The following is a 21,720-nucleotide window of genomic DNA, read 5'->3' as shown; positions in this document are numbered from 1 at the left end:
CCAGGATTTTTCTCTATGTCTTGAAGCCTGAATCAGTTGGAAGGTTAGGAACCACGACACTTTCAGAAATACCGAGGCTCCAACCTGGCTAAAGGTTGCTCAGTTAAACTGTTAGGCTCCAAACACTAGATTCCCACTATTTTCCCAATTGTGACCTTTTCCATGTGCCTTGTCCTGAAATCAGGAATTAGTGAATTATTTCTATGGCATAGTCCCTGCAAGCACCTTCCACTTGTGTAACTAACTGAAAATTAACTTTAATAAATAAATGTGTGCATGTGTTCTAACTTATGAATACACTGAAGAAACAAAGTGAATTTGTATTTTGGGTTTGCCGCCTTCTATTGTCGCCTTCTGTTTTGATTATAGACATTACTATAGATTACAATTAGTAAATAGAATTCATGTTTCTTTCTCATAAGGAATGCTGTACCTACATATGTGTTGACGTCACGATGAAGTGCATCCCAGGGGACGAAAGCTCCTGCTCTGCTGGTGATGTCCTTCAACGAGATATCACACTCACTGCCACGTCCGGGCCTTCGCGCTATTCTCCCCTCTCCACATGCCCCACTCTCTCTCTCCCCATACCGAAATCCTTTCTAATCTTGTGCTCAGAATCAGTTCCACCTCCTCCATAAAGCTAAACTGATCCCCTTTTACTGACCTCTGACTTTGTATCACTCATTTGTTCCATATGTTTAAGCCTTTTCTCCATGAAGTTTGAGTTTCTCAAGACCAGGGACAACGATATACACTTACTACTCCTGGACCCTTTAGTGATTATCCAACAGTAGGCACAGAAAAAGGCCAATTAGTATTTTCTGGGTTAACTAAATTATCCATATAGTCAGGATTTATTCAAAATACTAATCTGAGGGGCTGGCCCCGGGCCGAGTGGTTAGGTTTGTGCGCTCCGCTGCAGGCGGCCCAGTGTTTTGTTTGTTCAAATCCTGGGCGCGGACATGGCACTGCTCATCAAACCACACTGAGGCAGTGTCCCACATGCCACAACTAGAAGGACCCACAACGAAGAATATACAACTATGTACCGGGGGGCTTTGGGGAGAAAAAAGAAAAAAAAAATAGTAATCTGAATATTTATTTTCATGTGGGGTTTTTTTGAGCAATAAAAATGTAATCACTTAGAAAAAATATAAGAGCTCAATAAATGACTCTAAGTGTTTACTTAGTGAATAGGCATTGAAACGCAGAATGTTAGCACTGCAAGACACGGGAGGTATCAACTAATCTAACCTCCATTTTAGGTGGTGAAACTGAGGGCCAGGACGTGACTTGCCCAAAGTCACAAACCAGCTCCCGAAGAGCCAGTTCAAGGTGTCACATGGTCTTTCTGCCCGTCCAGCACATTTCTCACTGTACCACCGCGGCTGCTGGGCAAATATCAAGGTAAAAGTACAACTGAAATATCTGTATATAGGTGAAGACTTAAATGTGGAAATTCTACTAATGGCCTAAAAAGGAGAAATAATTGGGACGATTTGAAACCACTAAGCTTGTGGTTCGGAATTCAGATTAACAATATACAGTATATCAGCCATAGCCACAAAAGTAAGTAGTGTTGTACCCAACACATTGACGGTCAGTGATTGCAATCTCATTTCCAATCACCACAAACAAAAAGACCTAAATAGTTGTTACAGGCCCATGTGCAATAGCATCCATTTTATCCAAATTAAATTAAAAGGGAAAGAGAGACGCCATCAAGATAAGTAACCCTTAATTCTTTTATGCATGAATGCTTTGGGGGGATTGTTTTTTATTAAAATCTTATCAAAACATATTATTCACTAAGCATAAAGAGTATAAAATGTGTGGTTGGTGAACGACTGTGAACATCAGTAAAAATGCTGCCCTGTGATACAGCGATGTCCACAGGACCCAATAAAGCCTGTAGGGATGTCAGCAGCTGTCAATAGCGCCACTTTTTAAGCAGTTAAAAATGTTTATTGTTGATTTTCAGGTCTTCTCTCTCCCCAGAGATTCAGAGTCAAGTTTCTCTCACTCTTTCTCTGTTTGCTGCTCCAGAGCACGCTTTCTCATCCTCCTAATTTTTTATTTCTAACCTACTGAAGGCTGAGGAAAAAGCTAGCTGAACTCCGCGGAAGTAACATGCAGTAAGAGCGATCAGGCTCTGAGCAAAGGTCTCGGGGGCTCTCCAGGGAAAAAAGGGGATGAACGTTCATGTTCTGGCTTTGTAACACTTTGTGGGCCGTCCATAAACACTTTTTGTTCACTTCCCAGATGTCTGCTGTTAAAAATGGATGGATTAGTGATGTAAGGATGTGGGAAAGGATATTCTGTAACGTCCTAATGCTGAAATTACATCTTGAAGAACCTAGGTCATTGGTTAAGATGCTTGCAAAGACGTCTAATATCTGTTATTCTTGAAGAACTTAACCTAATTTTATGAAAGCGTTCCAGAAACAGTTATTACCTCGTTCTTTCACAACGTTTCCATCGTAGAGCTGATCCCGCCATACTCCATCATCACTTACAACCAGACTGAAACATACAGAATCAAACGATTAAAGTTACCCTTATTTAACTGCAGGCAGGCTATCAAGAAGTACCTAAAACTAGAAGAAACGATGAGAAATCGTGCTCTCAGAGATTTATCTGCTCCATTTCCTGACACATTTCTGGAGACAACATGCTGCAGTCCTGAAAGTCAGCTTCAAGGAAAGAGGAATTACCTCGCAGCTCTGCTGGTTGGAATTCCAAGATGGTGCACAGCCTCACTACCCAAAAATTCTCTCACTGAGGAGCGAAGCACAGCTCGGCCATCACCATGACTGTGGATGAGAAGATCCAAAAGATTTTCAGTTGTGATTAAGACAACATCAACTTTTATTTAGACACCTAAAAAAAAATATCAAACTGTACCGAGAATATGGGGTCTTTCCTGAGCCTTTTAATTGGAGCTCCCACTTTTCACCTTTTCTTCAAAAAAAAAAGCTAAGTATTAGAAGATTCATGTCAATCTTTAGCAGAAAAGCTACTATACAAGAAAACGTGGTACCTGTTCATGTAAATTCCAATAAGATGGGCTCTTCCATCCCCAAGCTGATCTGCCCATATCCCAAACTAAAGGGGAAAAAAGGAAAGTTACTCATATTTATTTACCCTTAAAGCTTTTATAGTCATTTTATAGCCAAAGTTATTTTATTAAAATTAAGAATGGGGTATTCCATTTTTAGGATTATAATAATCAACAACAATACAGGTGAAAATAAAATTCAATCAATAAAACAATTGAGATTCATTGTAAAAATATAAATTTAAGATATATAATCAATTTCTTCATCATCTTATAGCCAATCTCACATTTGTAAGGTATAGGATACTTAGAACTGATCTATTTCATTCTAGAACATGAACTAGGGACAATCTGTTTGTAGAAAATTTGCCTATATTATATGTATGCCATATAAAATCAGGAACATACTTGTACCTGAAAAAGCTGCTTTTGAACTTGCATGATTAACTGCTGTCAAATTTTTCTATTAAAACCTTTTAGCGGGGCTGGCCCTGCAGCCGAGTGGTTAAGTTCGCACGCTCTGTTTTGGCAGCCTGGGGTTTCACCTGTTCGGATCCTGGGTGCAGACATGGCACCACTCAGGCCGTGTTGAGGCGGCATCCCATATGCCACAACCAGAGGCACTCACAACTAAAATATACAACTATGTACTGGGGGGATTTGGGGAGAAAAAGCAAAAAAAAAAAAAAAAAACACACATTGGCAACAGTTGTTAGCTCAGGTGCCAATCTTTAAAAAAAAAAAACCTGTTTGCAGTTCAATTCCCAGCTCGGCCACTTACTAGCTGTGGAAATTTGTCTGAGTTACTTCATCTCTCTGAGACTGACCTTTCACTTCCATAAAAGGGGACAACCCCTGCCAGGTTGTTGTAAGAATGAATGCTAATCCATGCAAAATGCTTTGTAGTATGTCTGACATATGCAAATACTCAAAAGATGGTAATTATTCTTTATTGCCAACAATTATTTGTTAATTTAGGCATCGCTCCATTCTCCACACAGGTGATACTTCCACCAGAAAGTTTTCTCTGACTTTCCAGGGCTAGGAGGAATGTTCTGTAAATTCCCACAACTCCGACATTTACCCTGTTACAACCCTGATGTTACTGGAATTTGTTTATTTATCTATCCCCTCCCATAGAGTATTAGCAATTTGAGAAAAAGGGGCAGGTCTCATTCACCACAATAGCTCCGGGCACATAAAAGGAGTTTTGTAAACAGTGGTGGAATATTTAAACAATGTTTATAGTTCTGGAAGAAATACATGAAATTGACAAAAATCTATCCAATATTTTAACTTTTCATTTTAACCAGGAACAGACCACCATTAATTGATTTTGGCTATGGACTCTAAGAACTGAAGTCTGAGAGCTGCGCTCAGCAAACTCTGGAAAGTTCTAAAGTCGACAGTACATTAGGTATATCGCACACCATAAAAGGGAAGTAGAAAGAATGCTGAATCCAGAGCTGGGAGTGAAATCAGGGGAAACAGGGAGGTAGGTCTCCATTAATAAAAGAGAATTCATTTATGACTGTAAGTTCAAAATGGTAGTGCCATCCTTATCAATAAATATTTATAATATAATTTCAAATCAGGGGGAGGAAATGAAATGTGAAAGTGATAAAAGCTTAATCCAATTTACCATACTACAAAAAAAAAAAAAAGCTACAAAAAAAGAGTACCTTAGCAAACTTCTGCAGGGCTTAACATTTATATTCGCACTTTCACAGTACATGTGAGTACTGGTATAAAATGCTATCTAATAAATTTAACCTACGTGGGGAATGGTTCTCTGAACCATGTATTTAGGAGCTAGAAAAAACCATAAGGATCATTCAGTCCAGAAGTTTCTAAACTGAGAAATATAGTTCAGCAAAATGTTAATAGTTATTCCTTAAAAACAAAACAACAACAAAATCATGTAGTCAGATGTGTCTGGAAAATGGTGTGTTAAATAAAATTCAGCAGATTTCTTTGCCATAGCACTTCTCACAACTCCTGGAATGATCTTGGTCAACCCTCGCTCATTATAGTTCAAGACACTGAGGTTCAAGTTTGTCATAGATGACCCCTAAAATCCTTCTCAATTCTAATCATCGATGTCCCTTTGCTTCTTAGCTTATGTTAGCTCAGCTTCTTAGCTTCTATGTTACTCTTGCTTCTTAGGATGGTGAAGAATGAAAGCAAGAGAAATCTGATAGTAATTAACTACCCCAACACGCCTGATATTATCATTATTATAATAGCTATCACGAAATTACTTTTCATATATTTCCTAACTTAATCCTTCCTCCAATCCTATTAAACTTTGCTACTTGGCCTAAAAATTATTCCTGAGTAAACCAGACCCCCAAACAACCAGAGAGGGTTAAATTAATCCTATCCAGCTCACAGGAAAGTCACAGCAATTTCAACAATTGGTCCTGTGTTCCTTCTCTTTATTTCTTTTTAATTAGTCAGATACCACAGCTTGAACTTGCTTCAACATCATGCTTTATTTCTAGAAGTTGCCTTCTTAATTGCTTTTGCACATACAGTCATGTGTCGTGAATGACAGGGATGTGTTCTGAGAATCGGGTTGTTAGGCGATTTTGTGGTTGTGTGAACATCATAGAGTGACTTACACAAACCTAGATGGTATAGCCTACTACACACCTAAGCTGTATGGTACTAATCTTATGGGACCCCTGTGTATATGTGGTCCATCATTGACCGAAATGTCGTCATGTGGCACATGACTATATAACACTTTCAGTTAACCCTGATTTAATTTCTAGAAGTTTCTAGCAGCTCTAAAACTTAGCTCTACAGCAATCCTGGCAAAACTGTAATCTGTCTGTCCTTCTGAGGCTTTCATGTTGATTCTTTGTGCTACTTGCCTTTGTCTAAATCTGCGGCCAAAACTTCACTGAATGAGTTCTCTAGCAATAATTCACAGAAATTTTGTATTTGTGCTGCCTCAGTTTTCTCAACTCCATTAAAGAAACAGGCTCTAGCTTTATGACAGCAAGAAATCACATCAGGTAATCTATAAAGATCTTATAATGACACGTTCTTCTAGGAACATCTCGTTGAAGTCTCAGTATGCTAATATTAGAGAAATTAATGCAAAATAACTTCTTTAATAGGACGGCACTTCCACCAATGGTGTGTATTTGCATAACAGAAGTGATGTTAATGCTGCTCTTACCTGGTGGCCACCGTATCTGTGAGCCAATGGAACGGATCCAAATAGTATCTTTTCTCCACTTACAAGCTGGATAAAATCATCTGTTTCCGAAACAGATAAATCAAGGTCCAAAATATCTTCTAGAACTTCCTGAAGCAGGAAAAAAAAAAAACTCTTCTTACAAACTTAAGTAATCCCTTTAAAAATTTTGAGAAAAGAGACTTAATGGAAGAAAGAAAATTTAAAAAATAAACCTCTTCCAAAAATACATTAATATTTTTTCTTAAGAGATGTACCAGGCTTTCTATGATTATTTGTGCTATTTGGGAAAATTACTTCTATTAGATAGTTCTAAATTTTTTTTTGCTTGAGGAAGATTAACCCTGAGCTAACATCTGTGCCAATCTTCCTCTGCTTTATTTGCAGGTTGCTGCCACTGCGTGGCATAGGTCCGTGCCTGGGATCCGAACCCGTAAACCCAGCCACTGAAGCAGAGTGTGTCAAACCTAGCCACTGCGCCACAGGGCTGGTCCCTAGATAGTTCTAAAATTTTCATGTATTTCTTGTGATACACGGTAAAATAATATTTTTCCTAGCACCTATGCTCTAAGGGAACTAGAAAAAAGTAAATTCTATTTTTATATAACTTAAAATTAAGTTCTATGTTTATCCCAAATTCATTTAAATCATAGAAGACAATTTAGAATTTCTTATTAGAGCGCATTTCTAAGAATTTAAATCTCTTACCCCTATTTTTCACAAAAGTGTATCTTCCTTGTAAGATAAGTGTAAGAAGAAAGTAAATACTAGGCTCCAGGACTAAGCATCAAAAAGTGATTTCTAAGAATGACTTTCTCCAAGGGTCTGAATTTTAAACACAGTCATTTATCAACAGACTAACAATTTAACTCTGAAAAAAAAATTATCATCTTTTTAGGCAAAAATTATAGGGAGTTAATATTTGTATTGTGAAAAAATAAAGCCTAACCTTTGAAACTGCTACAAGACGTACTCTTGATTTGAAAGGAGTAGGGAAGGCAATTGAAAAAACACAGTTTTTCACTTTACGAACATAATTTTCTTTAACAGGATCAACTGGCAACATAGCTGACAAAAAAAAACAAAACAAAACCCTCTTTTTAATGTTCCCATTTGTTGCATATACAGCATTAATATTCCTTAGAAAGGCAACAGTTCTTCCAGAAAATCAACTTAAACCACTATTTTCTTCATACTTTGTTATTTAAAGGCTATTTTATCATTTTCAACCATATTCAGACAGCATAGAAGATGGAGCTGTCCCAGAAGATGGGAGATGAAAAAAGTTTAAAACAAGACACATACCCTGTCTTCAAAGATTTTCACTCATGGGAGACCAATAGGATGTGCAATATATTTATCAATAAGAATCTATAAATAAAATGGAGGTAAGCTGCATTACAGTATTAGAATTACAGTAGTAACGGAATCCAACCAAAAAATATTAGGCACTTAATCACATCCTTTCTTCCCTTCAGAAAATCATGATTAACCGAAGGAAACAGATAAATACACAAATAACATCTAATATCAGATGTTTTACTAAATGTACAAACCTGCTTCCAAACCCACCAGAAACTTCAAAACATTTGATACACGCCTGTTCACAAGGCTAGAAGTTTCAAAATTACCTCTAAAGAGATAAATTATGTTTTATAAAGTCCAGGCACCAAAGCATATGTATTTAATTTAACAAGCTGTAGAGGAAAAAGAGAGCTTTGAACATGCTTTAGACACTCAGAACATATGTACTTGTATTTTAAGCACAATTCTTAAAATCTTAATCTGTTTTCTTAATCCAATGCAATTAAAACAAAAAACAGAAGAGGCTAGCTGTATTACGAACACTACAAGACAGAGACATAAAAACTTATGTTTCTGGATAGAGATTATATTGTCAAAATGTCAGTGTCACCAAATTATTTAATAAACATAATGGAAATCCATCAAAATCCTAGTAGGATTCTTTTTCAAAAAAAACAGACAAACTTAAAGTATAAATTGGAAAAATAAAGACTAATTTTTTTTAAATAAGAGAAATGAGAGTTTCCCTATCATATTAAAAGTTATAAGGATGCAATAACTAAAAATATTGTTATCCCAAAAATAGATGCAAAGATCAATGGGACTCAATAAAAAGCACAGAAACAGCCCAAAGTAACGTAAAAATTCTCTATATAATTAGAGAAAATGATATGTCGAATCAGTGGAGAAAGGTGCCATCAGAACAATTTGCTCAACTGTTTAGAGTATTTATTCCATCCAAGTCTAGGTGAACTAAATGTCAATTATAACAGAAACAAGAGTAATCTTGCATCTTCCCCATATGATATGGCAAATGTGGTACAGATTTAACCCTTTATACTTTCCCCTAAGGGCATGGTGAATAAGGCAGCATCATGTGGAACAAATGGGTAGTCAACCAAAAAATAGATGATTTTAGTATCCACCACAGAAAACCTGACATTATGATTAGGAGTAGAAAATCCAACCATGTATTTTCTTCTCTTTTAGGAAAGCTTGTGTGGACACAGATTAAACTATATAATTAATGCATTTTCTTTTATGATGCGCTAATATTTCAGCAGAGCATGGGCAGTATATAACGTTCCACTAGGACTTATGATTTTGTACTGATCGATTCACATTTTGGCACCGTAGGTGATGGGTCAGTACGCGTGTGATCACTGGCCATGGAACCACAACGGCTAACTGCTTCAGACGTCCCCACCCCTCACCTTGTGCCACTTTAACAAACTAATTAGTCAGTGACTCAAAGCCCCAGAGAAAATTCCAAATGTATGACCCTTTATCTTCACATCTCAGAGAAATCAGTAATTCCAAAACCAAATTCTTTAGAGTTCAGTTTTGCCTAAGAATACAAAATCTACAAGAACTGCTGACCTTTCAGTGCAACTGTGTTTGAACTCTTCTCTCTGTAGAGGGCCTTACCCCAGTTGCCTTGATTATTCATTCATAATTCACTGAGTAACCTCAGGATGAGATGTTTTTACGTGGTGCCATGAACCAAGACATGGTTAATATGTATTCAGTATTACGGCTATCTCTCCTGATTGTAAAGTCTGGCCCTACTGTAGAAAATGTTTTGAATAGTACCATCATTAATAGAAAGAAAATGTCTTAAAGTGTAACCAACTTTCCAACATCGAAATAACAACTTTGAAAATGCTTTCAATTACACACTTATTCCATTTTTATTAGTCAAGACTGGCTGTTTCATTTGTACAAGTACAGTCAAAAAGACCAAAGTGGAACTGGCCCCGTGGCCAAGTGGTTAAGGTCACGCGCTCCACTTTGGCAACCCAGGGTTTCACCAGTTTGGATCCCGGGCACAGACGTGGCACTGCTCATCAGGCCACGCTGAGGTGGCGTCCCACATGCCACACTAGAAGGACCTACAGCTACAATATACAACTATGTACTGGGGGGCTTTGGAGAGAAGTAGAAGAAAAAGATTGGCAACAGATGTTAGCTCAAGTGCCAATCTTTAAAAAACAAAAAAAAAGACCAAAGTCATTTCTAGCCTTGCACAAGAGGCCTCTGTTCTTTGGCAATTACTTGCACAGCTCAGACAATGTTTTTAATTTCTTGGACTCAAGCTTGGTCTCGTTGAGTCAAAAGAACCCCTGTGTATTCTGCATGTCCTATTGGTGGGTTCTTGTTCATCAAGAGTTTAGCTCCACTGTAATACTGGAAGCCTTCAAGAATTCCATCTGCTTCCCAGGTTAGTCTTGCCATATGACACCCTTTCAAGAGCCAAATATTTGGTTTTAATCTGGGTAAACAATTTCTAAATGAAAATGGCCTGCTAGAATTGTATAGTGCTATATCTACCTACTAGATGAGCTTGGGGACAATGCTCAATTCCTCCATTTCTGTTTCCCTATCTGAAAAAGAGCAGATGGTAACATCCAGGTCATAGGATTGTTGCAAGTCCACCTGTTTATCAGTACACTCTACTTGGTAAATTCTGCCTGCTAGATGTTTCTAAATATGTAAACCTGTATCAAGATAAGCCACAGGTGCATATTAACTTTTATTTGTAAAGCACCTGTCATGTTTTTTACATAATGTTCTTCAAGATTGGGGGGAAAAAACCTCACAAAATTGGTTTATTGTAATAAACTTCTTTATTCTATGCTTTCATTCAATAAAAAATAATACTTTGAAGATAAATACAATGTGCTCAGCCATATGGGTACTTGCATTCTTTAATGCAAAAAGCATGGTTCAGAAGAACAAGAAAAAAGATCAGAGAGGTGCAGCTGCCTATTTGCTGATCTATTTCCTTATAAGAGTGAATTTTTGAGGACAGAGTATGTTACTTGTATTTCTGTATTCCTAATGCTTACACTTTCTCTCATTGGCTGTTTGTTTGTGTGCATGTTTTGAGTGAATAATTATATCACCGATTTCTGTAATAAATACGCTCTCTCACTACCATGAGAAGAGTAGATCCGGCTACAGAATTAACAAAAAGTCTCTCTAACCCGTATTAGATGCTAATCCTGTACATTCTCCATTATTCTCCGGGCTGGCTACAAGTACGTTCAACATTACCAAACAGTAAACAATTTCACACAGCCTAGTACACCCACGAGTGGGACTCACATATCCAGATGTGAGCAAGACTGCCAAACGATGTCACAATGTACCTATAAAGTTTTCAGAAGAGAGAGCCCAAAAGTCGAGAGACGAGGCTAATCTAACTTCTTTTTCACAAGAACCCTGCTCGTGGCTTGACTTGTTACTGGAAAGATAGAAAACGCTGTCACTTCTTTCAAGGCCAGGTTGCAACAAGCAGCAGACAATGGCGTGGCAGGTAACATCCAAAAGCAGCAGCTGCGGAAACTGTAGCCTCTGGATTAGCCAGCAAAACAGGAACCCGGTTCTTTGAGTCATATTTCTACATAAATACGCAGAAAGAGTTAGTGACCGGAAGTCGGGTGCGCCGTAGCACACTCTGCTAACAGCCAGGTTCCGAAAAGTACATTTCTGCTCTGACTGCTGGAGCTACCAGCTCCCGCGAGCGCGGGGAGGGGATCGGGGAGACCGCTCGCCCGCGTGGGAGGTCGCGGCTGGTTTCTTCGGGGCCGAGAGGCCGGCAGGGGGCGAAGGGGCCCAGCTCCCCGCCGCGCGCCTTCCCCGGCCGCTGCCGGGCAGGGCCGGGCCGTCCCCGGGCTCCGGGGCGGGGAGGCGCCCGAGGCCCCGCGCGGCCGGCCGAGGCGGGGCCGAAGCTCTTCCTGTGCCAGGTTTCCGGCTCCGGGTCCCGGGAGGAGGGCCGCCGGGCCAGAGGCGGAGCTGCGGGCCTGCCGCGACTTTCAGACTCGGACCATGGCCTCGCGCTGGTGGCGGTGGCGGCGCTGCTGCTCCTGGAGGCCGCCGGCGCGGAGCCCCGGGCCCGGCTCCCCCGGCCGCGCGGGGCCGTGCGGGGCGCGCGCCTGTGCGGACGCGGGCGCGCAGGTGAGGCCGGGGGATGGAGCGCGCCGCGGCCGGGCGCAGAGGTCACGGCGCCAATGACAAGCGCGCGGCGGAATGAATGGGAGCGCTCTGCACGTGCGCCCGGGCGGAGGGCGGCGCGGCGGCGGCGGCGGGAGGGGAGCGGGGCCAGCCGGGCGCCGGGGACGAGAGCGAGGCGCGCGGGGGCCTCGGAGGGTGGGCGCTGAGCGTCGGCCTGAAGTCGGGGCGCCCCGCTCGGACTGCAGAGCGGCGTCCTGGGGACCAAGGGGGCATTTGAGGTCTGGGGAGGGAGCGGTGAGGAACCAGGTCCCGAGGAAACGCCGCGGGAGTGGTCAGATTGCCTCCTGGAGCGCCCACAAAGTAAAGCCGGGAGACCGTCTGCAGCTATTTCCTTTCGAGTTACAGCCAGGGCTTCGGGAGGACAGATGACTGGGATTTTAGAGCAAAAGGTGCTCTGGGCGCTCAGAGATGCGGAGGATCCAGTGGCCTCGGAATAGGCAGAAAAGGTCTTGTGGAGAAAGGAGGGCTGATGCTCCGGAGGACCGGATTTCTGTCGACGGTAGTTGCTTCGGAGGGAGAGCATACCTGGAGTAGGAGGAAAGCACCGGAAGGAGAAGAGGCCTGAGGATGTCCGAGTAGAGAAACCTCGGATCATCTTTGATTTGACCCATGACTTCTTGAAGTAGAGTCAGAATCTCCGCACAAACCAGGACTCCTGGACAGCTCTCCCCTGTTGCCTGCGGACCCAAGCTCATTTTTCTCCCTCTCCGGTCACTTCTGCCTCTGTAAATTGACATGTTTCTGTGGCTCTGTGAGTCCTTTCTGCGCTTCCTAGTGACTCATTTTCAACGTGCCCTAGGGTAGGCCCATACTGTTTAGTGTAATTACGCAAAATCTGGACTCACGGTCCTTTTTAGAGACTTCTCCAGTCACACAGTAGTTGTATGTATTCACCTCTCATCTGCAAGCGTCATTTTTTAAAAGTTTGTTTGAATTTAGGACTCCGTTTGGGTTAGATTGGGTACACTTCGTATTCCCATCAAACACCCTTTATTGATATGAATTATGTAGCCTTTATAAGTGTGTACTTTGTATCAAAGTGGATACATATCACAACTTATCCAAAATAGACCTTTGGAGAGAGACTGGCAGCTGGGCTGGTAGACAGACTAGACAGTAAAGAGAAGATGGGGAAAGAGTCTCAGGGCTTTGCCGGGATCCAGTTCAGTCCTGTCCTAGCCAGACCTCAAATATTATTATAAATATTAGTATAAATTAGTATGTTAGCCTTCTGGTGTCTGCCTCAGGCGTGTGTGTTTTGATTAGTTCAAGTCTCTTAGGGCCGGATAGTCCGTGGGGACAAAAAGCAACAATAATAAAGCCACGTCGGGCTCTGCAACACAGCTCTCCTACTTGCTGATGTATGTACCGCTGCCATCTGCTCCATGGTAGTGTTAACAAATCTTGTAATGGGATGAGAACCAGTGCATGTTGGATCGTGCCAAATCACCTGTCGGTATGTCTTTGCTTCTTGCTCAGCATTTTCTCTTTTTAAAAAAAATGCATGAAAGGCAAGGTTGACTTTCAGGGAGGGTATGTGATGGAAAGGTAGGGAACAAAATCGGAATTGGAAAATGATTGTCGCTCCTGCAGGGAGTGGTACAGCTCCAGTTTCACCACTGCCTTTTAAACTTAACTGCTCTTTCAATACCTCCCACCTCACTTTGGAAAACATTGCCCTTAGCTACTCTTAAAGCAGAAAATAGCTTGACCGAATAGATACTATATTAAATGTATACAATGTGTTTGGCTCTAAGAGTTTTACATATACCCTCTAAATTAATCTCAGCATCTCTCCATGATCAGAAAGATGTCACAAGGTAACACAGCCAGGACATGTTGGAATTTGAACCAAGATCCATCTTCCAAAGATGATGCTTTTACCAACCTACACTGCCTAGTGGTTAAGAGCACTCTATTTGCTGGATAATTTTAACTCTTCAGCCCTGGTTAGAGGTTACATCTCAAACTGAATAAGTATTCTAATAAAATAGTGAATTCGTATGAATTAATTACCCATGATGGTTGAAAGAAGTAGGTAAAGTGTCATATAATGGTAAAATCAAAAGTGTAGATTATCACGTTGTTTTCTTGGGACATTGTAATTGCCTGGGCTATCATAAATGTTCTTAGTGGCTTAATGAATACGTAATGTTACAGTGGAAAGAATAGAACTCAAATTGGCTTCCTGGGCCACTGCATGCCTGGCAAAGTCAACCTTTATGGGTTTTGTTTTTGTTTTTGTTTTAAGAGGCAGATCGGCCCTGAGCTAACATCTGTGCCAGTCTTCCTCTATTTTGTACATGGGACGCTGCCACAGCGTGGCTTGATGAGCAGTGTGCAGGTCCACGCCCAGGATCCAAACCCGTGAACGCTGGGCTGCCAAAGCAGAGCGCGTGAACTTAACCACTATGCCACCGGGCCAGCCCACGTATGGTTTTTTTTTTACTATGTATAAAGCAATATGTTCACTAGAGAAAAACAAGAAAATATTAAAAAAAGGAATAAAACAAAAATTCCCACAAATCTATTTATTCCAAAATAACAATGTTTAATATCCCGTTTTATATGCTTGCAAACCCTATTCTCTATGTATTTTATTTGTGTGATGTGTACATTTTTAGCAGGATCACATAATGCACACAGTCCTGTAGGTGCTTTTTTCCTTTGATGTAGTGTAAACATATCTGTGTATCAGTTTTTCAGACTTTGACTTTTCTGAACTTCAAGTTCCCAACTGTAATAAAGCAAGTAGTTGTGAGGATAAAATAATAGTGTAAAAGCATGTTGCAAGACTTTATTACTAATAGAGTAGATGAGTTTTATTTTTCTTGTGCTAAATTCGTCTTTTTTGTCAAAATGCTTGCCTCAAATACTCTATAAAAGCCCTTGTTAAGATTGATCTAATCTTAACATTAGATTAAATTAATAAGTTAGTTATTTTTGAAATGCCTGGCAGACTTGGGTCCCCAGTACCTGTCACATTCCTGGCCCATGATAGTGCTCCATAATTTTTGAAACTAAAATTTATTGTCACCAGCTCTGAATCTTTTAGAAGTAGTGTCCTGTTCGTTGATCTCTGATTAAGTTCATATCATCAAAATGTGTTGCAGGACTTGTTTGCTTCTTAACATTGCTTATTAAGAGGCACCAGTTCCGAGTGTGTTTAGGAACAATGAGTTATAATAGGCAGTTCAGTACTGTCCTAGCCACACTTCAAAACTTCAAATATAGGGGCCGGCCCAGTGGCACAGCAGTTAAGTTCACACATTCCGATTCTTGGCGGCCTGGGGTTCGCTGGTTCAGATCCTGGGTGCAGACATGGCACCACTGGGCAAGCCATGCTGTGGTAGGTGTCCCACATATAAAGGAGAGGAAGATGGGCATGGATGTTAGCACAGGGCCAGTCTTCCTCAGCAAAAAGAGGAGGATTGGCAGCAGTTAACTCAGGGCTAATCTTCCTCAAAAAAAAAAAAAATTCAAATATAAATTCCTTCCTTAGCGTTGAAATCTTTTCCTTTTCACCATCTGGGCTGACGCCTTTGGAATCTTGATGATTCTTTGTTTTAAATCAATTTAAGAATTTGAAAGCGTGTAAGTAACACCGATCTTCACTCTTCTCTGACCAATCCTAGTTAAATGGAAATAATTGTCTTTAAACTACTTTCAGATCTGGGAAGATAGATATGAGTGTGAAAACCGGCTTTCTTTGGGGGGAGGGGTTATAGATGTTTCTTATTTTCTGCTTTTTTTCTTATTTATATTTTCTGTAGTGACAAATGTTGCTTTTGTAAGCAGGAGACATTGTCATTTTTTGAAAGTTTGCAATCTACTTAGAAATGGACATTAAAAGGTAAAGATTATTATGAATTATGAGAGCATCTAGTATTAGAAACAAGTTTTTCATGCATATTCTTACAAGTTTCTTGATACTTTTGTTTTATAGGTATCCTATTTTAATCTTGTGAAGAGTTTAACATCTGCCTTTCCAAATATGTATAGTATATCAAGGTAAGTTTACAATCTATGTTGTAACTACTAAAATTATTAACCATATGGCCAGTGAATTTCTATTCTAAAATGTAGTGGGCTAGTCCCACAAATTTAATGTTGTTTAGCTAAATGTTACAATATCTACCCTGTGTGGTCTGTCTCTTCAAAAAATGAGAATTTAATAAAATTTAAACTCAACCCAGAACACAATGAACATAGTTAAGTCTTTCTTTGATTTTGTGGATTCTCAAGGCCCTGGTTATAAAAATGTACTACTGATGTAGTGTTTAGCAAGAACATAATTCTGTATGCCTTTCTAAATTTAATGACTGTTTTGGATTCGAGCTTAATTTCCAGCAAGTATCTGGGCTTAAGTTTTCCATCATCTCACTCAACTATATATATAACTATATGCACATGTGTATATAATTTTTACTTAAAAATGAAATTATCTCACTTAATAAAATAGCACTCAGACTTACATTGTGTGCATTTGTGCTTGTCCCAGGTTCCAGCACACAACGTCGGCCGCGTGCTGTTGTAGTAAGACACGGAGTGGTGAGAAATACACTGATCCTTTTAAACTTGGTTGGAGGGACTTGAAAGGTCTGTATGAGGACATTAGAAAGGTAAGATAGTTCTGATGATGCTACGAAGTACTGCTGATTTCTTAGAATTATGAGAAACAGTGCAAATTTTCAGATACGTATGATGCTATTGCAAACTTGACACACGACTATCAAGTTTCAGATGTTTCTTGAGCAACAACTGTGGGGCAATATGGAGGATGCAATACGTGTTACCATCCAGAAAGAGGTTATTGCCAAGTTGGGAAACTGCAAAAAACCGTACACGCAGCACATACTTACTTGTCCAATGAGTTATCTAATCTTTCTCTCCGATTGCTTACCTACTCCAGGCCTGTTAACACACTGAAGCCTCTGGTGATTCCTGCTACCCTCTTCCTTATCCAATTCTGAATATCGGTGCTGGACTGCCCCAAATAGGGCAGAAAGCCTTAAACACCTTTTTCCCAAAAAATTTTTAGTGGCTCCCAACCTCGCGTGGATTCTCAAATGTTGCCCAGAAATGTCCACAGGCCCCTCATCAGCTTCCTTGTCTTGTCGAGGTTCTCCCCTTCCCGCCGCCCGCAGCCCCCCCCCCCCCCCCGCCACTGTCCTGTTTCACAGCAGCACCACCTCCTGTTTGATGGGCCAAGTCCAGGCCATGGAGCATGACCTCCCCCTGCTCTGTCACCATTGACAAGCTCGTCTGCACCTGTCTCCGTGCTTGCCCCTTCCCTCCTGTCTCAGTGAAGTCAATGTTCCCTTCCTTTCCAGAATAGTCCCTTTACCTCCAGTAAAGACCCAGCCCCTCTGCCTCTTCCTCAGTTCCTTAGGAACTGCTCCTGCAGTGGCCTGTTCTCTCCCCTTTGTCTGCAAACTCTCCCTCTTCATGTCTCTTTCACATTTATATTTTAGGTGCTCTGGTTTCTTCATGTTCCTCGTGTAAATGACGGTCCCTTGACCCTGTGTCCCAGCCTTTCCCGTCCCACTACAGTGTCCTCTACCCTCTCTCTCTGTTTTGCCCCTTCATATTTACTCCACCATCACACTGTGCCTTCCTTTCTAGCCTCTCCTCTGAAACTGCCTTTGCCCAGGTCACCCATTACTTCCTTCCGCTAAATCCCGTGGGCCCTTTTGGTTTTTATCTTCCTTGACTTTTTTGAACATTGGACACTGTTGACCACTCCCCACTCTGTGAAACTCTTCCCCGGGCGTCTGCACTTCCCCGTTCTCCTCGTTCATGGGCCGTCCTTCAGTCTGCTTCCTGGGTCCTCTCTGTCCCCTCCACCCTACTCCCTTTAATTTTGCTGTTCCCTGGAGTTCTCTCGGCCCCCTCCTCTCTATGTATCCCCTTTGCCTTACTTATGACTCCCAAAGAAGATCTCAATTCCAGTTTGAATTTGCTCTCCTAAACCCACACATCTAACTCCTCACCGGGCAACTCTGTGGAGCGTCCACAACTGTCTCAAAGCAACATATCTGAAACTCTGCTTTCCCTTACTGTTTTTTCTCCTGTTTTTCATATTCATTGAAGGCACCGCCCCGGAACCTGGAGGGATCTTCCGTTCATCTGTCTCCTTCCCCTCCCCATCCTCCTAGGCTGCCTCCTGCCTTCAGCCTCCATAGCCTTAGGTCAGCCACCCCATTGCTGTTGCCCTGTCCTTCCTCTCTTGTCCTCCTCATCTCGGCCTGAGCCGCAGGTCCCTCCTTTGTGCTCCAGAGTGACTGCGCTTACCTCAGGGACAGCACCCATCGCACCGTATTGTGTTATATTGCAATTATTGTTTTACTTCTCCCCATCTACATGCTGAGCTCGTTGTAGGCAGGGAGCAGTCTCATTTATCTTTGTAACCATTGAGTTTATTGCTGTGCTTGGCACTGAGTTGATCATTCAGTGAGTTAATGACTGGACAGTGTGTCATGTTCACCTGAGCCTGGCTGAGGGACCTCCAGGTCCATTAGCTCCTGCTGCTTCCGGGGGATCAGCTCTGATCCATTCCAGCAAGTCCTTGAGTGGCAGGCACTATGGACACACACTCATCACCTGGAGGGCTCTGCCTCCTCCTCAGAAATCAAAATCCTACTTATGCTTTAATCATCGCAGGTCAAAGCTTATCTCTCCGTGAAATGTTCAGTTTTCCTAGCCCACACTGAGCTCTCCCTTCTTGAACTAATGCATTTAATGTACAGCATAGTTCAAGTTACCACTGTATTATTCACTGAATATTTCATATTTTAAAAAATTGTGTCTCCCCAACTCAATTGTAAGCTCCTTGCAGTCAGGCAAACCAGGTCTTAAACTTTCTCTGTGAACTTTTGACATGCCTGTTGCTAAATAACGGCTGAGCCAGACTTACTGACCTCGGCTGCTTCTCCCTGGCCTCCATCTTATGTCTTCTTGCGCCTAATACATAGCTTTGCCTCCCTAGCCCAGACACCCTCTGACCTCCTGCTTCATTGGCTCCTGACAGCCACTGGCTCCCACACTCCCCATCTCTGTCCTCTCCCCTCCATCTTCCAAGCTGCTACCAGCCCCAGTTCCTTTCTCTCTCCAGCTGTCACTGGCCCAGAGTCCCTAGCCACCTAGTGCCATCCTCCCCTTCCTGTCTCTTGGAGTCATTGGGGCAGGTGGCAGTGGCTGCCTTAGCACTTAAGCGACTTGGGGCTGAGCCACTGGGCAGCCAGGTTTGTGGCCGTACAGTGTTGAAACCTTTCCCAGCATGAGTGCCGAATTTCTCAACTGAAATGAGTCCACTGCGATCAAATCAAAGTTTTGTAAGGGGCCAGCCTGTGGCCGAGTGGTTAAGTACACATGCTCCGCTTCAGTGGCCCAAGGTTTCACCGGTTCGGATCCTGGGCACGGACATGGCATTGCTCATCAGGCCCTGCTGAAGTAGCATCCCGTGTAGCACAACCAGAGGGACCTACAACTGGAATACACAGCTATGTACTGGGGGCGTTTTGGGGAGAAACAAAGTTTCCTGAAAGAAATCCTGTTGACTTTTTGTGCAAGTTATGATGCCATATTGACACACAGAAACTTTATTTCAGGAACTTCTCATATCTACAACAGAACTTAAGGAAATGTCTGAATATTACTTTGATGGAAAAGGAAAAGCCTTTCGACCAATTATTGTGGTGCTAATGGCCCGAGCCTGTAATAGCCATCATGATAACTCCCGGTGAGTTACTTGCTTTCAGCCCTCTGTCGTTTGGCAAATTTTCCTTCCCAAGGGTGCCATTGAGTTTCCTGTTTAAGAAGTGGCATCTATTTAAGAATTCAGTTGTGAGGGGGAGTTTCTGGCGCTGAGTCGCTAAGGTCGCTCTGGAATCTGGTCTGGGCATCTTCCTTTTCTGCACTTTTTAATGTCCGTGGAAGAACAACTTCAGCTGCAAATGAACATTCTAGAAAAAATTTTGAAAGCCAAATTAAGTTTTCTCCTTCAGAAGTAAAGAATACCAGGACGTGTGTAATCATTATATACACAGGGCGGTTAGTCCAAAGGTTGATTGTCATAAAGTCGTGAGCCTGGCCTGGTTCTGGCCACCACACCCGCCACAGTGCCTGCCTTCCTGGGACCTTCAGAAAGGTGCCAGAAAAATCTTGTTAAAAGAAGGCATTTTCACCATTGGGCCTCAACTTTTGTATTTTGAATCTATATAAAATTTTAAAATACTAAAGCAACAGCAACATTTTAATATTACAGGAAATCTTAAAAGGAAAAAGAATTTACCGTTTATGTCATGCAGCCATCTTTGTCATCCTCTGTCCTTCCACTCTTGGGTTCAGTTAGACTAGATGTATAATTTTGTGTTCTGCTTTGTTTACGCTTGTTTTTTAAACTCTACCACATTGCAGGAGTGTCTTGATAGTTGTTATTTTTGCATCACGTAATCTATTGATGGAAATTCCAGTAGACCATAATGTACTAATACATTTCCCTAGGGTTGAACATTTGTATTATATTTCCTCTTCTCAATGAAGAATACTTTAAGGAAAGCCTCAGGTTTGCCAGCACTAACTTTAAGGATGCTGTAAGAATGAGCATCAGATGTGGCTCCTGAGCAGATGTTTGCCTCGGCCCACCGCAGCCCTTTGTGCCCTGCGGCTGAGCCCCTCGGCACGCGACACCATGCTCAGGGCTGCCTGCCACTTACCCCCAGACTTTGGAAAAGCTTGCAGTGTAGATTGAAGGAGCAGTGACCTTTTAATCATAATCAGGACCACTTTCACTTCGCCTGGAGGCAGAGAGCAGAAATGCTCCTTCTGAACCAAAGTTGAAATTTATCTCACGTGTTCCAGAGCACAGTTTCTCAGTGTTGGCACGACTGGCATTTTGGGCCAGAGAATTCTTTTTTGTGGGTTGTTGAGTGCATTATAGGATGTAGCAGCATCCTGGCCTCTATCCACTAGATGCCAGTGGTATCCCCAACCCTCAGCCCAGTTGACGACAACCAAAAATGTAGCCAGACATTGCCAAATGTCCCCCGGGCAGCAAAATCGTTCCTGGTTGAGAACCACGGTTCTAGGCAGAGAGTGTATTTATATTCTTAATTTCTCAGATTAACACATAATACAGTTCATTACCCTCAGAGATGACATGGGAAGGAAAATACTCTGCACTGCTTTAAATCCTGTCGGCTGTTAGCCCTGTGGTTGGAAATTCTCTCAGTTTGCCTTATTGAAACTGTATAGATTGTTGGTTGCAGAGCACCTGGGAGACTATAGCACAGAAAAGGCATCACTAGTTTAACTGTTCTGCCCTCTCCAGGGATGTTCTAGCTGCAGCTTCACTCTCCTGTAAGGAATCAGAGCGGGGCCTCCTTACTAAAGGCCCGGGCAGAGGCAGCGTCTGGCCTTGGGGTGTGAGTCGCGATTGTGGCGCACATTTGGGGCGCTGCAGCATCCTAGCAATGTTACTCTCCAAGCCCCAAGTTGTTGAGAGTACTTACCTCATGAGGACTCTTTCGGATCAGGCTCTTAATGGGCTGACTATCTAGCTGTTACTTCCATGCTACTCAAAGCAAGAAGATGGGTAGGAGAAGATTCTGGAGACTTGGGCCATTGTGATTTTGCTTGCTGAGGAAGACTTAGAATATGGAAAAAAGTGGCTCAGCATTCAGGGGCAGGACCACACACACAGTCTCTGTTTTTAGCCTGTGCCACCAGAGGCGTCCTCAGACCCCAGAGGCGCCAGAACCATTCCAGCACTTCATCTGCTTTAATCAAAGTTCCACAACTCCTATGAGGCTTCGCAGACATCATCTTCTTGCTTCCGAGATGTGTTTTAAATAGGTTAACGGTAATCCTGGAGGAGATTTTAGAAAACAGAATAGAACAGGTCCCTTAA

The 21,720-nt window shown here is 42.0% G+C and overlaps 2 protein-coding genes across 9 annotated transcripts in view; one reads left to right on the top strand and one right to left on the bottom strand.

Moving 5' to 3' along the window:
- Positions 1–11,196, bottom strand: part of LOC124248614 (protein adenylyltransferase SelO-like) — a 35,684-nt gene extending 24,488 nt beyond the window's left edge. For 2 of the 6 annotated variants that reach the window (XM_046678894.1, XM_046678897.1), the window contains exons 1-7: positions 10,946–11,196; positions 7,219–7,337; positions 6,252–6,380; positions 3,044–3,108; positions 2,908–2,964; positions 2,718–2,816; positions 2,459–2,526 (exon numbers count right to left, since the gene is read on the bottom strand). In XM_046678894.1, the coding sequence (XP_046534850.1) occupies positions 2,459–2,526; positions 2,718–2,816; positions 2,908–2,964; positions 3,044–3,108; positions 6,252–6,380; positions 7,219–7,337; positions 10,946–11,192 (784 nt within the window). In that variant the 5' untranslated portion in view covers positions 11,193–11,196. Of the gene's footprint in view, positions 1–2,458; positions 2,527–2,717; positions 2,817–2,907; positions 2,965–3,043; positions 3,109–6,251; positions 6,381–7,218; positions 7,338–10,901 lie in introns of all 6 variants that reach the window. The other 4 variants (XM_046678896.1, XM_046678895.1, XM_046678900.1 and 1 more) reach the window with 4 other exon arrangements.
- The window catches only part of PDSS1 (decaprenyl diphosphate synthase subunit 1), a 37,892-nt gene continuing 27,196 nt past the window's right edge, over positions 11,025–21,720 (top strand). Inside the window, exons 1-4 of one of the 3 annotated variants that reach the window (XM_046678918.1) lie at positions 11,025–11,112; positions 15,757–15,821; positions 16,312–16,432; positions 19,421–19,551. In XM_046678918.1, the coding sequence (XP_046534874.1) occupies positions 11,101–11,112; positions 15,757–15,821; positions 16,312–16,432; positions 19,421–19,551 (329 nt within the window). In that variant the 5' untranslated portion in view covers positions 11,025–11,100. Of the gene's footprint in view, positions 11,113–11,602; positions 11,754–12,002; positions 13,267–15,756; positions 15,822–16,311; positions 16,433–19,420; positions 19,552–21,720 lie in introns of those variants that run through there. The other 2 variants (XM_046678916.1, XM_046678917.1) reach the window with 2 other exon arrangements.

The sequence above is a fragment of the Equus quagga genome, chromosome 12, assembly GCF_021613505.1.
Source record: "Equus quagga isolate Etosha38 chromosome 12, UCLA_HA_Equagga_1.0, whole genome shotgun sequence".
Taxonomy (NCBI): domain Eukaryota; kingdom Metazoa; phylum Chordata; class Mammalia; order Perissodactyla; family Equidae; genus Equus; species Equus quagga.
The sequence above is the reverse complement of the archived record's forward strand: the minus strand, read 5'-3'. Positions and strand labels throughout refer to the sequence as shown.